Here is a 16,217-nt window from a genome sequence, read left to right as displayed (position 1 = left end):
GCCAATACTCTCACTAATTTTTTTTTGTTTTGGAGAATGGGGTTATTTTTCACAAAAATATGTTATTTACACGAATACATAATGACTTTATTACTGTTATGTTTAAAAGAATTAAATGTTTTCTCAGTTTTACTTTCGAATGCAGTAAATATCAGTAGATATAACTCACATAAACAAAAGCTCTTTGGGATCCCCAGGAATTTGAAAGAGTATAAAAGGGCCCCGAGGCCAAAAAATTTGAGTGACCTAGGATGAGAATTTCAGTGAATCAGGTCATTGGGACCATTTTTATACCTAAACGCCCCAAGCTGGAGGAACTGCCCACCTGCTTACACAAAGAATGAGCCCGAACCACATAACAGACACCCCCTAGCCACTGCATAGCCTGATCTGTGTTATAAAACCTGAGGAAATGGGGACGATTCAGTGGATTCTTGGCCGAACATTTGTTCTTGCTCATTACTCCCACATCTGTTAAGTGTGGTCCTTTGAGATTGCAGTCAGCATGTAACCCTTCTTTCAGCCACTAGATGGCACTGCCTGCATAGAAAATACTTCAGCAAGGGGTGCATCGCGCTGTTTTCCAGAGATTTTTGTTGGGGATGAATGAGAAAGGTTTGTTTGGACCATCTTATTCTGACACACACTGAATGTATTAGGATAACTTTCCTTTTTGTTCCTGTAAAGCTCTAACCTTGAGACCACCGATAGCAGGGTACTGGTAAAAAAGAGAAGCTTTCTGATAAAGATAAATCTGGAGTATAGAACAACCTAACTCATTTTTAGTTATTCCTCCATAGCAAGGGTTCTCAGCTTTAGCTGCATATCAGAATCACCCAGAGAATATAAACACCAGATGCTCTGCCCTTATCCCAAGTAGTTAAATCTGTTTTCTGGGGGTGTGGCCCAGGCACTGGTATTTTTGAAAACTCCCCAGTGGGCAGGTAAGGTTGAGAATCTTAGTCCTATAAACTTTGTCATTAAGAAAACCACCCACTAGCCCGTAAAGAAGAGATACTGACTTTTTCTTGTCTCTTCATTAAATTCTCTTAATCCTACTACATTTAATTTCCCCCATAATTTAAAATTTAGCCAATAATCTGGGGAAAGGACCCAGGAAAAAAGGAGCAAAGCAAACCTTTGAACCAACTCAGGTAACCAGAACCACTGGAGTTTACTCTCTTAAGAATGTTTACATGGAGAACTTTCTGTGTGGAGGTAAAGGTGAGAAAGAATGCCAGTGCCTAAATTAGGACATAAAAGAGTTTCAGGGGGCTTCCCTGGTGGCGCAGTGGTTGAGAGTCCGCCTGCCAATGCAGGGGACATGGGTTCGTGCCCCGGTCTGGGAGGATTCCACATGCCGCGGAGTGGCTGGGCCCGTGAGCCGTGGCCGCTGAGCCTGCGCGTCCGGAGCCTGTGCTCCGCAACGGGAGAGGCCACAACAGTGAGAGGCCCACGTACCGTAAAAAAAAAAAAAAAAAAAAAAAAGTCTCAGAAATATAAGAGGCGTTAGAGAAAGAGGGACAGGAGTCCTTAAAAGAAAATGCTCCCAAGTATCTGACAACCTTTACTTCCCCAGCTGACCTTTCATCTAACCAGGGGCTGAGAATTTTAGAATCACCTGGGGAACCTTAAAAACAGAGATGCTTGAGCTTCACCAGTAGAGGCTTTGATTTAGTAAGTCAGGAGGGGTTAACATGTGTCTTTCTTTAAAAAGCTCCTAGGGTGACTCTAACCCGAAGCTGGTTTGAGGACCACTGACCAAGCCAAATCAGCTCTTTTCCACACTGCATGATGAATTCCACACCCTTAGGGGATTCTGATTTAAATAACTTGGTAAAACCTGGTTTCATGAGCAAATGTAATCTAAGTTCAAATCCATTCTTATAGCATTATATCGCATTCCATTTTATGACACCGTGTGTGTGAGTAGGAAGATGGATGATCAGAGTCATTACTGTACCTGTCACTTTTTTTTTTTTTTTTTTTGCGGTACGCGGGCCTCTCACTGTTGTGGCCTCTCCCGTTGCGGAGCACAGGCTCCGGACGCGTAGGCTCAGCGGCCATGGCTCACGGGCCCAGCCGCTCCGCAGCATGTGGGATCCTCCCGGACCGGGGCACTAACCCGTGTCCCCTGCATCGGCAGGCGGACTCTCAACCACTGCGCCACCAGGGAAGCCCTGTACCTGTCACTTTTACTAGCTAAATTATGCTCATCTTCATTTATCCTTTCTCCTGAGAAAAGACTGGTTATGTCAGTTACATATTGTTTCCAAGAGACCTCCTGCAGAACAAATCTACTGTAATATGACTGTATCTTTTTCAGCCCCTGGATGCTTTCTATGTGAACAATGCAGGCTCCTCCTTTGGCAAATGGATGCAGCATCTCTGCTCGGGGAAGGGCAATGGGCGACACCATGCTTGAATTAACTGTTCTTAATGAAGTTACAAAGCCTCTCCACCCTCTAGGACCAAGACCCCTTCCATAATGGCTCAGTGGTGGAGCCCACCCACAAAAAGGGCTACCTCGTCATCTTGCATTAATGCCAATCGTGGCTTCTGAATCTGGTGACTGAACGTTCTACAGGAATTAGAACAAGGCTAACACACTTTTATTCTATTTGTTCCTTGCATTGGTTATTCTCTGCCACATCCCACCCCCCGCAATTCATTCCCTCCCCGCCTATGGTGGGGAGGCAGACTCCTATGGACTGTAACCCTGGCTCCCTTGTCCTCTGGCTGCCGGTTGGATTTGTCCAATGGGAGATGCAGGCAAGAGATCAAAGGGTGGGAGGAGAGAGAAGCTGAGATATTTCTTCCCCTGCCCCTTCCCGCTTGAGTGGCACAGCACCTAAGGGTTGCACCCTTGCTTGACCGTGAGGGTCTCTCTCTCTCTATGAGAGTCCCCTCCTGTGGGAGTTCCCTTTTTATGTGAGCTCCCTACCTACAGAAGCCCTTCTCCTGCAGTCTCCCCCTTCCGTGGCAGCCCCCTCCTCTCCCTTCCAGCTCTCATAAGACCCCAGAAACCCAGTGCCTTCCCATAGTCCCTTCAGCACTGGGGAGGTAACAGCTCCCACCATTGCCAGTCCCTCGGAAAGATCCCTTGTTAATCAAATTCTCTTCAACATCCCAGTGAATGCGTCTTCTATTTCTTGCTGGGCCCTGACTGCTGGGACTTTTCAATCATTCACACAGGAGTCCTGTACATATAACTTGTGCTCCTCAAAGATCTTTCAACTTTAAGAGACCTTCTAAGTGGCCAGTTGCTTTACAGCATTTTTTTCTATCCAAGCCTCTGTGACCTCTAGATGTCTCTGAAATACTCCAGACAAATGAGCTGGATGCCTTAGTCTCCTGTTGTGTAAAACAAAGGGGATGCACAAGATGGTCTCCAAGACCCTCCTCCTCCAGGCTCTAGCTTCTCAGGATGCCACCGCAGGTCAGAGTTTAGCCCAGGGGTGGAAGGAGACGCCCTGAGAGAAAATGGTGGGAGATACTGATACACCATCTTGGTGTATTCGAGAGACGCTGTTCCTTAGGGTGAGTGTGAACCAATCTGTTCCATTTTGAAAATTATCCATCTGTTTATTCAACAGTGTTTACTCTGTTGAGTCCTTCATGGGTTGGGCTTTAGAGTTAAGATGTAAACCAAGGAGTGACCTGGGCCTCCAACTGGTCAAATTCTAGAGGAAGAGAGGAGCGTCTAAACCAGGGGTTCTCAAACTTGGGCGTGCACCGGCGCCACCTGGAGGCTTGGTCACACAGCAGCTGGCAGGTGCCGCCCCGGAGGGCCTGACCCAGTAGTGCTGGGGTCGGGGCCGAGCAGGTGAATTTCTAATCAGTCTCTTGGGGAATGTGATGCTGCCAATCACTGAGGGAGATGCTGAGAACCATTGATTTCAATAATTACCTAAGACACAGCATGTTACATTATCTTAAAGATTACGTGCAAAACATAAGGCTAAAAAAAACGATACAAATGAACTTACTTACAAAACAGAAACAGATTCAGAAACATAGAAAACAAACTTATGGTTACCAAAGGGGAAGGGGGGAGGGGTAAATTAGGAGTTTGGGATTAATAGACACACACTATTATATATAAAATGGAAAAACAAGGAACTACTATATGGCACAGGGAACTATAGTCAGTATCTTGTAATAACCTATAATGGAAAAGAATCTGAAAAAGAATATATATATTTGTATCACTTTGCAGTACACCTGAAGCTAACACAACATTGTAAATCAACTATACTTCAATAAAAAGTTTTTTGTTGTGAAAGTGGTGAGATAGTGGTGAGATGAGATCAATCCTTTAGAGTCGGTGAGGGAGGGTGGGTCCCAGCAGGTTTTATTAGGGAGGCTGTGCTTGTCTCTAAAGGGTGAACAGAAAGCTGAAGATAACAGGAGAGGGAAGGCATGTCAGATGGGGCACAGAGGGAGGGGAGGTGAGGGGCACAGGAACATCTGTAGACCACAGGCCGGCGAGGGAGGCCAGCCTCTGGAGACAGGCTGGGAAAGGCGGGGCCGGACTGCAGTGGGCATTGTCTGGCCCACCATCGACCCCGGGCATCGCTGTGGCTCTCACCTTCCGGCAGTCCGACAGCATCTGTCCTCACCATGATCTCTCACTCCCTGCCCTTGGGCACCCACCTGGTTCTCTGCAGGCACAGCCTGGTGTTCAAGGGACTTAACAGCTCACAAGCACCCCTCAGCCAACAGAGGTCAGGGGGTGGTGGGCAAATACCACCCCCCTTTCAGTTCCTCCCAGGAGCAGTTCTACATGGCTCCTTGGAAGGTGCCCAACTCAATAATCTGCATTTCTACTGGCTTCTCTCCTTGTCTGTTTCACTCTCCCTCCTGCTCCCTGGCTGCCATCCCAAATTACCAATGCACCAAGCCCTTGCCTCAGGCTCTGCTTCCAGGGGAGCCTGGGCTTAGATGGGCTGCAAATGTCCTGCTGAGGAATCTGAACTTTGTCCTGTAGACAAAGCAAATCAGATGGTTTCCAAGATGAAAACAACAGCAAGAGCAACGATCTGATGAGTGAAAAGTCACCAAGGGGCACCAGCCATTGGGCCCATCATGGGACTGGTGGGGAGAACCACTCAGGGTGAGCTGAATCCACTGTTGAGGCTTCTCAGTAAGTGAGGCCTGGAGATTTGTGCCCTGGAGCGGCGTGGGGGGGGGCACTTCCTCTTGCTCCAGGAGTATGGAGAAAAATGTAACATGGTATTAGGCAAAGATATCTTGCAGGCCAGCTGATCCCTATGGTGGAAACAGTGAAATAAAAGACGAAAGGTTCACCCTGGACGTAAAGAAAATAATTATTTCTAAAAGAAAATAAATGGTGGGGTGGAGGCTGGAGATCATTCCTCTCTGAAACACTCATCTATACAGGAGGACAGAGCCCTTCGCTCCAGAAAAGGTCTCTCTCTTGGTTTCACAGCAAGACGAGCAAAAACGAAAAACGTTTCCTCGCTGCTGTAGGAAAGCAAGAGGAATCTGGGAGCTGGCCTGGTGCAGCTTGAGAAAGGAGAGTGGGGTGGGGTGGAAGGGCATGAAAAATGGGGGGAGGGCTGGACAAAACCCCAGGGAAGCACTGCTGAGGTGTCTATAGGTGGTCAGGGGCCAAGATCAGGGAGGGAGCAACAGTCACCCCATTTCCAGGGACAGTCATGCCGTAGGCTTGATTTGCTGATTTAGTTCTGTGCTAAATTAGTATCTTCTAGCCCCCCAACCTTCAGCAAAAGGCTTCTAAATACAGACTCTTTGCTAACAATCCAAAGGAGAAATGAAAGAATAAAAAGAGCTATCAGGATGGGGAAGGGGGCCAGTGAGAAGGGATGGGAAAACAGTGTGGGTCCAGAGGGTCGGAACTGTATATGTGTGTGTGTGTGTGTGTGTGATACACTGTGTAGAGAAGATGTTTTACGGAGGGTTTGCTCTAACGTATGTGAATTTAGGACATGATGAATTTTGTTTTCTTATTTAATTTTCTGAATGGGATCCTGCATTTATCATGGTTCAAAATTCAAAGAGTATGAAATAGCAGCAGGAGTCTCCTTCCCTCCCTTACATCTTAGACACCCCCGTCCCCTCCACACTGGCAACCCTGATACTAGCTCTTGCATCCTTCAAGGGATGTTCTATGATTTTGCAAGAAAAAAATGTGTAAAATCTTTTTTTCTGGTTTACACAAATGAAACCGTACTGCCCATACTATAGTATATTTGGTTTTGCATTTGATAACTCTGGGTAATCTTTTCAAACTGGTCCATATGAGAGCATCCTCATTCTTTTCTGTGGTTGCATAATATTCCTGTACATCGGTGTACCATCATTCATCTAAGCAATCCCCAACTGATGGGCATTTAGGTTGTTTTCTGATGTTTGCTATTATAAAAAAATAGTGAAATGAATAATGGTAAACTATAATATATTCTTAAATGTGCTTGTATTGTATCAAGAGTACAGATGATTTTTCTCCAGTAAAGCATAAATGCAATTTAATCCAGCAAGCCAAATTTACTTAATAAAAGTGCTATTGAAAATATTGTTGTCACATATATTTGATTCAGTTGGGTATCGTTTACAAGGCAGTTTAGTTCTTAGAGCTGTTGATAGCAGTGTATTTTCAAAAGCACATCACGTAAATATTAAGGGATTCTTACTATCAATTGACTTAGGATGGTCAAAAGCAAGGGTGTTTGCTTAAGGCAATAAGGGCAATAAGAACAGAATGAGGTCCAGCTGCTCCATAGATTTAAGAAGCTTTGAACTTGGAGTTAGGAAGTGTGGGTCTGATTCCTCATCTTGCTATTGTGACTTTTTCAATAAAGTGGGGATAATGATTCCTGCCCTATGTACCTGGCAAAGTTGTTCTGAGGATAAAATGGGAAGCTATTTCACATGCGTGAGATCTGTTTACAAACTGCAAATGTCTGGACCAATGTTAAATCCTGTTATTCTTGCTTACAGCACCAGTTTTGGAGGTCAGTAGACAATCCATCTATGGAATACATTCTGAAATAAGTTTCATAAAAGAAATGACACTGGGGGCTTCCCTGGTGGCGCAGTGGTTGAGAATCTGCCTGCCAATGCAGGGGATATGGGTTCGAGCCCTGGTCCGGGAAGATCCCACATGCCGCAGAGCAACTGGGCCCGTGAGCCACAGCTACTGAGCCTGCGCGTCTGGAGCGTGTGCTCCGCAACAAGAGAGGCCGCGACAGTGAGAGGCCCGCGCACCGCGATGAGGAGCGGCCCCCGCTTACCACAACTAGAGAAAGCCTTCGCACAGAAACGAAGACCCAACACAGCCAAAAATAAATAAATTAAAAAAAAAAAAAGAAATAAATGGAACTGGGCATGACCATTTTAATTAAATACATGAAACGGTGGCCCTTATAGATCATGTTTTAAAAATCAATTAAAGAATCAGAAAGAAGTCAGATCCCTATTGGCTAACAACCACAACATTTTTTTTTGTACCCTCCCCTCTCCCCACCTCATCTGCAGTTATTAAAATCAAGTTCACTGCTAGCCATCTTGACAGGAGGTAAATCTGGAAACAGCTCAAATCTGATGGGGTAGGTAATATCTTTTGGCCAATTTACACTGTTAATATTCTCGGATTTACAGGTAACAAAGTCTCTCTGGATTCATTAGGAAATGAGCAATAAAATAAACAGGCGGATGGAGTTTAAGTACTCTGGAAAATGAAATGCTGGGCTGTCTGGATTTGAGAAGTATTAGGAAACCTACCCATTTCACTTATTAAAACCTTCAAGACGTGCCATTACCGAAGCAGACAGGTGCCGCGGACATTCTCAGTCAATCCACTCAAGTTTCTGCCACCTCTTTTCTAGTTACTGTCTCCATGGCAGCAGTCCACTGACCTGCCCTTAAGGGAAATGGAATTTCTGGCAAGACTGAGACTTGGTAATTCCACTTGTCAATACAGGTCAGAGAGAAACAGATGGAGGTGTACCAAGTTACTTCACAAATCCAGTAACAAAATGAGTGACCCCTGGCAAATGACCAGACCCGGTATTCGGAGTGTCCTCCAGGAAAGCCAAACACTGCATCATTAGCATCTAAGAAACCTGCACCACCAACACCTGTCCATCAAACCTTTCACTGCGTTTGGACTTTCTCTTTCAACATTTTCTTTATTTACCTTTTCCTAAAAAGGTAAAAGTATACTGGGTGGTTCACTCAAAGTGATTATTAATCTGATTATTAATTTCCTCCAAAATTTAATCTTAATAAATAAATACAAAATGATCTACAAGAAAGGACATATTTTGTCATGTAAATCTCCTTATGGGACTATCACCTAGAAATATCAGTTTCCAGTGACCCAACTTCTCTTGTGGCGGAGGGCAGAAATCGGTGAATGTCAATTCCAACACCCAGGATCTAAACTCTCATCCCAACTACACAAGAGTCACTTCCTACTCACCTCTTTTCCTGGAAATGTTCTAGTGTGTTGCCTGCAGTTGTAACAGATTGCCTTTATGGTGGCATCACTCTCCAATTCAGAAATATAAACACCACTTCAGAGATTTATTTTACAATTCATCCTCTGATTTGTCATGGCTAGGAAGGTCAGCTTCCAGATTTTCTATTCTAAATTACTTTTCAACAGATTTGGCAAACAGAGTAAGGAACGGCTTTTGCCTAGACGGGAACAAACTCTGAAAGTTGGGACCCAAGTTATCTCTCTCTCTCTTTTGTTGAAATGTAAACAATCAGAAACCCCACCATTTCCCAAATCAATTATCTGCAAAAGAATAAACAGGTGCTTTGGAGACTCTGGAGTTATAAAAAGAAAATGGCAAATGATTTTTTTCATGAGCCAGCTGCTCATCTGACATGATTCTGAGGAAGGTTCTCCTAGGCTCTAAAGCTTAATTAGCAAATCAATTAAGATCATCCCCTGTCTGCCAACAGAACCGCCTGCCATCCTCTGCTCTCCTCATTTCAGTGCTTTCTGGTGCATCCCCGTCGCCAAAGCCGAAGTCCAATCAGTCAACCTGAGGTTCTTTTGCTTTCTGCTAACACTGGACAACAGGGGGACGAAGGGGGCCATTCCAGTTTAATTAAGGATTAGTAAACACCAGAAGTAGCAGTGCTCGCCCTGCTTATTTACATCTGCCCCAGTCCAAGCTCGCCTTAGAAGCTGGGCTCAGCACAGACTCAGTGGGGGCTGACTGGAGTGGCTGGCTGTCACTTTCTTTCAGTGGAAAACAGACAGGACCAGGCAAAGCAGATGGTTCCTAAAGAGGCACATCCAAAAAATCTGCTAGCAAACTGTGGTGGTGTCTTTGAAATAAACAGCAACTTATTGGAGAGGAAAATCAGATCTTCCTCGCCACATCCTGCCGTGATGCAACCACCTTGAACATCACCCACTTAGGAGCTTCTAATCCTCGGCGAGGCATAATAACTCCTCCTTTGGGACAAAGGATAGCCTGTCTTTCCAAGCCTCCCAGAGAAAGCCATCATCACCGCTAATGCTCCCATCTCTGTCAGTAAAATCTGTTATCTAGGTAAAACCACCTTCAAGAGACGGCTGACCTGTGGATCACGCATGGTCACCCAGTCCTGAGAGAAGGAAATGCAAATACCATGTATCTGGCCAGCTGGGTGGAACTAGAGATGGAGCCAGTAACACCTCAAATGGCAATTAAAAAGCAAGTGACTAGTTTCATCATAAAACATTAATGGGATTTTCTCTTCCTTTCAAACTCCGAATAAACGCACAGATAATTATCTGTGGACGTCCTGGCTCTGACCGCATGAGTTGGGGCAAATCATCAAACATTTCTGGACATTACTGTCCTCATCTGTAAAATGAGGGGGTTGAACTGAAAGATGTCCAAGGTCCCTTTTAGCACGAAAATTCTAAAGTTCTTTCGGTGGAGGTGGGGTGGTCTCCTACAACATACTGTCAAATCACATATAGAATTAATCGTCCAGTTTTTGAGCATAGATCAAAAACAGAGAGACTGTTTTTGTCCCTCGCGTAAACTTACCTTTTCAACCGCTGTGTGTTCTTCATTTGTGACGCTGGCTTTTCTTGATTCGTTTTTAGACCTGCTTAGCCTCCTGGATACTTTTTCTCTGAGTAAAGTGGCATATCCAATGTGTTCATAGATGGGATTTGTTGTCATTTTGGAAATGTATTCAGAAGCTTTTGTTTCTATGTACAGCGTTATCAAGCCATCTGTGACCAGATCGTGAATCGATTCAAACCTCTTCTCACCCACAAAGTGTTTTCCATCATAGAAGAGCCTGTAGTTTAAGGTCTGGTTTCCAAACCTGCCCATGAGGAAGGAGAAATCACAGTAGTGTTAGAAATCAGGCCAGTGAGTGGCAATGGCAGCTAAAACTTCCCGAGAGTGTACTGAATGCCAGGCACTGGGCTAAGCCCTTGGACTTGATTTTCCCCATTAAGTTATCATGGAGACCCGTTGAGACAGGGGCAATTATTATCCCTGTTTGACTGCTGAGGAAACTGAGCCTTGAAAAGAGGGGGTACCTGATTAAGGCTACATCCCTGGAAAGAGGCAAAGGTGGGTTTAACCCTAGCCAGTCATATGGCATCATTTGGTCCTAGAAATCACTAAGGCCATTCGGTCATAATCATTCTCATTTGTAAAAGTCAGGGAGTACTGCCTGATTTACAGATATCTTACGTAAATTTCTTAATGGGAACTAGCCATGCCCCTCCACCCCCTCCCCTGTACCAGGCAATTACCTCTGCAAGGGAAGCTATCACCACTGGCCTGATGTCCTTTTATTATTACATCTTTAACCACTATCAGTAAAGCACCCCATGCCTCCCACCCCAGTTGGTCCAACAGAAGGGAAACAGGGGAGCTGTATGGAGCTCCCTGCTTGAACGCCAGAGCCAGCATTCCAGTGACCTAATCATTAGGGTGCTCTCCCTTTAGTTCTGACTGTTCCCTTTTGGCCTTGATCCTATATCTCACAGCCCCTGCTTGGCTCCCCACTGGGACTGTCAACTCCTGCTGCTGGGATGCTGGGAAGCTGGGAAAATACTTTGCATCTCTAGGGCACTTGCTACTCTTGAAGTGCTTCCCCATAATGACATCACTGAAGATATGCCATCCCCAGTCGCAACTTGGAAAGCATCGACCGTTCCACAATCACAGCATTGAGATGGTGGGTTGAACACACCTTTGTGGGCTGACCTGGGAAGTGCTTCTTTCTTTCTTTCTTTTTTTTTTTAATACATTTATTTATTTATTTTCTTATGGCTGCGTCGGGTCTTCGTTGCTGCGCACGGGCTTTCTCTAGTTGAGGCGAGAGGGGGCTACTCTTCATTGCGTGTGCAGGCTTCTCGTTGCAAAGCATGGGCTCTAGGCGCGTGGGTGTCATTAGTTGTGGCACGTGGGTTCAGTAGTTGTGGCTTCCGGGCTCTAGAACATCGTGTCCCCTGCATTGGCAGGCAGATTCCCAACCACTCTGCCACCAGGGAAGGCCCTGGGAAGTGTTTCATTGATACCATTTCTTCCCAATTCCAAAGAGTTCATGAATGAACTTTTGGAAGACAATCCAATTCTGAAATTGAAAACCTTCACCAAACTTTATAGGATTGCCATGAGGATCAAAGGACATAAAATATTTGATCCAGGTTAGGAAGGTGCAGTAAATGCAATGCCTTTTGGGTGCTGTGATTTTTATTTTATTTTTTGTTTAACATCTTTATTGGAGTATAATTGCTTTACAATGGTGTGTGAGTTTCTGCTTTATAACAAAGTGAATCAGCTATACATATACAAATATCCCCATATCTCCTCCCTCTTGCGTCTTCCTCCCGCCCTCCCTATCCCACCCCCTAGGTGGTTACAAAGCACCGAGCTGATCTCCCTGTGCTATGTGGTTGCTTCCCACTAGCTATTTTACATTTGATGGTGTATATATGTCCATGCCACTCTCTCACTTTGTCCCAGCTTACACTTCCCCCTCCCTGTGTCCTCAAGCCCATTCTCTACATCGGCATCTTTATTCTTGTCCTGTCCCTAGGTTTTTCAGAACCATATATATATATATATATATATATATATATATATATAGATAGATATATATGTTTTTTAGATTCCATATATGTGCGTTAGCATACGGTATTTGTTTTTCTCTTTCTGACTTAATTCACTCTGTATGACAGACTCTAGGTCCATCCATCTCACTACAAATAACTCAATTTCGTTTCTTTATATGGCTGAATAATATTCCATTGTATGTATGTGCCACATCTTCTTTACCCACTCATCTGTCAGTGGACACTTAGGTTGATTCCATCTCCTGGCTACTGTAAATAGTGTTGCAATGAACATATTGGTACATGACTCTTGTTGAATTATGGTTTTCTCAGGGTATATGCCCAGTAGTGGGATTGCTGGGTCGTATGGTAGTTCTAGCTTTAGTTTTTTAAGGAAGCTTCATACTGTTCTCCACAGTGGCTGTATCAATTTACATTCCCACCAACAGTGCAAGAGGGTTCCCTTTTCTCCACACCCTCTCCAGCATTTATTGTTTGTAGATTTTTTGATGATGGCCATTCTGACTGGTGTGAGGTGATACCTCATTGTAGTTTGGTTTACATTTCTCTAATGATAAGTGACGTTGAACATCCTTTCATGTGTTTGTTGGCGATCTGTATATCTTCTTTGGAGAAATGTCTATTTTGGTCTTCTGTCCATTTTTGGATTGGGTTGTTTTGGTTTTTTGATACTGAGCTTGAGGAGATGCTTGTATATTTTGGAGATTAATCCTTTGTCAGTTGCTTCATTTGCAAATATTTTCTCCCATTTGAGGGTTGTCTTTTCGACTTGTTTATGGTTTTCTTTGCGGTGCAAAAGCTTTTATGTTTCATTAGGTCCCATTTGTTTATTTTTGTTTTTATTTCCATTTCTGTAGGAGGTGGGTCAAGAAGGATCTTGCTGTGATTTATGTCATAGAGTGTTCTGCCTATGATTTCTTCTCACAGTTTTAAAGTGTCTGGCCTTATGTTTAGGTCTTTAATCCATTTTGAGTTTATTTTTGTGTATGGTGTTAGGAAGTGTTCTAATTTACAAATGCTAAAGGAACTTCTCTAGGCAGGAAACACAACAGAAGGAAAAGACCTACAATAACAAACCCAAAACAATTAAGAAAATGGTAATAGGAACATACATATTGATAACTACCTTAAATGTAAATGGATTAAATGCTCCAACCAAAAGACACAGACTGGCTGAATGGATACAAAAACAAGACCCATATATATGCTGTCTCCAAGAGACCCACTTCAGACCTAGGGACACATACAGACTGAAAGTGAGGGGATGGAAAAAGATATTCCATGCAAATGGAAATCAAAAGAAAGCTGGAGTAGCAATTCTCATATCAGACAAAACAGACTTTAAAATAAAGACTAGGGCTTCCTTGGTGGCGCAGTGGTTAAGAATCCGCTTGTCAATGCAGGGGACACGGGTTCGAGCCCTGGTCCAGGAAGACCCCACATGCCTCAGAGCAACTAAGCCCGTGTACCACAACTACTAAGTCTGGGCTCTAGAGTCCATGAGCCACAAGTAGTGAGCCCACGTGCCACAACTACTGAAGCCTGTGGGCCTAGAGCCCGTGCTCTGCAACAAGAGAAGCCACCGCAATGAGAAGCCCGTGCACCAAAACGAAGAGTAGCCCCCACTTGCCACAACTAGAGAAAGCCTGCACACAACGAAGACCCAACACAGCCAAAAATAAATAAAATAAATTAAAATAATAATAATAATAAAATAAAATAAAGACTATTACAAGAGACAAAGAGGGACACTACATAATGATCAAGGGATCAATCCAAGAAGAAGATATAACAATTGTAAATATTTATGCACCCAACGTAGGAGCACCTCAATACATAAGGCAAATGCTAACAGCCATAAAAGGGGAAATCGACAGTAATACAATCACAGTAGGGGACTTTAACACCCCACTTTCACCAATGGACAGATCATCCAAAATGAAAATAAATAAGGAAACACAAGCTTTAAATGATACATTAAACAAGATGGACTTAATTGATATTTATAGGACATTCCATCCATAAACAACAGAATACACTTTCTTCTCAAGTGCTCATGGAACATTCTCCAGGATAGATCATATATTGGGTCACAAGTCAAGCCTTAGTAAATTTAAGAAAATTGAAATCGTATCAAGTATCTTTTCTGACCACAACGCTATGAGACTAGATATCAATTACAGGAAAAAAATCTGTAAAAAATACAAACACATGGAGACTAAACAATACACTACTAAATAACCAAGAGATCACTAATGAAATCAGAGAGGAAATCAAAAAATACCTAGAGACAAATGACAGTGAAAACACGATGATCCAAAACCTATGGGATGCAGCAAAAGCAGTTCTAAGAGGGATACAATCCTACCTCAAGAAACAAGAAACATCTCAAATAAACAATGTAACATTACACCTAAAGCAATTAGAGAAAGAACAAAAAAACCCCAAAGTTAGCAGAAGGAAAGAAATCATAAAGATCAGATCAGAAATAAATGAAAAAGAAATGAAGGAAATGATAGCAAAGATCAATAAAACTAAAAGCTGGTTCTTTGAGAAGATAAACAAAATTGATAAACCATTAGCCAGGCTCATCAAGAAAAACAGGGAGAAGACGCAAATCAATAGAATTAGAAATGAAAAAGAAGTAACAACTGACACCGCAGAAATACAAAGGATCATGAGGGATTACTACAAGCAACTATATGCCAATAAAATGGACAACCTGGAAGATGTGGACAAATTCTTAGAAAAGCACAACCTTCTGAGACTGAACCAGGAAAAAACAGAAAATGTAAACAGACCAATCACAAGCACTGAAATTGTGATTTTTAATACTGTGATTTTGTGGTAAAGTGCTGCGATGGCTCGCTGGCATGGAGCGTCATGACTAGCCCCGGGAGCTCAGTGTGAGGTCAGTGTGATCTCTGAGAGAATCCTCTGGTTAAAGTGCATGGCTGTGCAGGCACACACGCACAACGTGAGGTGAAGACTTTTGCAGAGGGCGAAGGGAGGCAGAGGCGTGTCTCAATCAGCAGGCTTGATGTTTCAGAAGGAAGCAGCCCTAGAGCACCAGCTTTGCAGATGATTCTCCAAAGAATGCTGTGTATGCATAAACAGAGCCTCAGAGCCCATCAACTGATAACAGGAAATGTATAAGCCTCTGACATGCTGCTGGCTGCTTTGTAAATGAAGTGAAAATAAAAAATAATTAGGGGGGAACGGGGAGCAATTAATTTAATGGGTACTGAACGTTTGGGATGATGAAAAAGTTCTGGAAATGGATAGTGGAGATGGTTGCAGGACACAGAATATATTTAATGGCGCTGAATTGTACACTAAAAAATGGTTAAAGTGGTACATTTACATTGTATGTTATGTATATTTTACCACAAAAAAAAAAAAAGGGAAAAAAATAAGTAAAGTCTCCTGTAAAGCAGTTGCAACAGTGGATGAAATCAGGCTCACCTTAGTGCTAACGTGTAGCACCCTGGCTGGCGCTGGCTTTCTCTAAGAATGTAGGCGCCCTCCACGCCTCCAAGAAGCTCATCTGCCTGCTCTCGGGAGATGATCCCATGAAACCTGAGGAGAGACAAGATCATCTTTGTTCTGAACAGATCACATACCAACATGGACCACAAAGAGCTGCCTAAAAAAGATGGTGGGTCCACCTGGAATCTACAGCTCCCCATTTAAATGAAGAGGGGTGTGACTACTGTATACTTCCAGATGGGCTTGGACCTGGCTCTCAGCATGCACCCAAACACATAATAAGCATGCAAGTAGGCAAGGCAAAAGGAAGAACACCCAGTCCACCTGGCTTTCTGCTATTGCCTTTGATCATAAGCTGAAAATTAAAGTCGTAACCAAAAGCCAGGTTATGGCTCCTCTTTTATCCATGAAGGAAAGCAAAAGAGCATTTACCAATTTAGCACTCTGCTCATCACTAGGTATTATCCTGATTGCAAATGAGCACGTACTGATTATCACCCTGCTTACTTCAGTGTGGGGTGATGTTCATTTTAGAGGCTCATTCTCTGGGAAGAATGGCCAGAAGTAATGAACAGCCTTCCATTCCTCTAAATTTTGAGAGCATTTGCGTAGGTTCGCTTAGGGATGTGTT

At 43.6% G+C, this 16,217-nt stretch overlaps 1 protein-coding gene across 1 annotated transcript in view; it reads right to left on the bottom strand.

Moving 5' to 3' along the window:
* CHN2 (chimerin 2) overlaps window positions 1-16,217 on the bottom strand; it is a 331,855-nt gene that overhangs the window by 110,577 nt on the left and 205,061 nt on the right. The window contains exons 5-6 of the mRNA XM_065884486.1: window positions 15,563-15,676; window positions 10,044-10,329 (exon numbers count right to left, since the gene is read on the bottom strand). Coding sequence (XP_065740558.1) covers window positions 10,044-10,329; window positions 15,563-15,676 — 400 coding nt within the window. The remainder of the gene's footprint in view (window positions 1-10,043; window positions 10,330-15,562; window positions 15,677-16,217) is intronic.

This window comes from Phocoena phocoena, chromosome 9 (assembly GCF_963924675.1).
Source record: "Phocoena phocoena chromosome 9, mPhoPho1.1, whole genome shotgun sequence".
Classification (NCBI taxonomy): domain Eukaryota; kingdom Metazoa; phylum Chordata; class Mammalia; order Artiodactyla; family Phocoenidae; genus Phocoena; species Phocoena phocoena.
The sequence above is the reverse complement of the archived record's forward strand: the minus strand, read 5'-3'. Positions and strand labels throughout refer to the sequence as shown.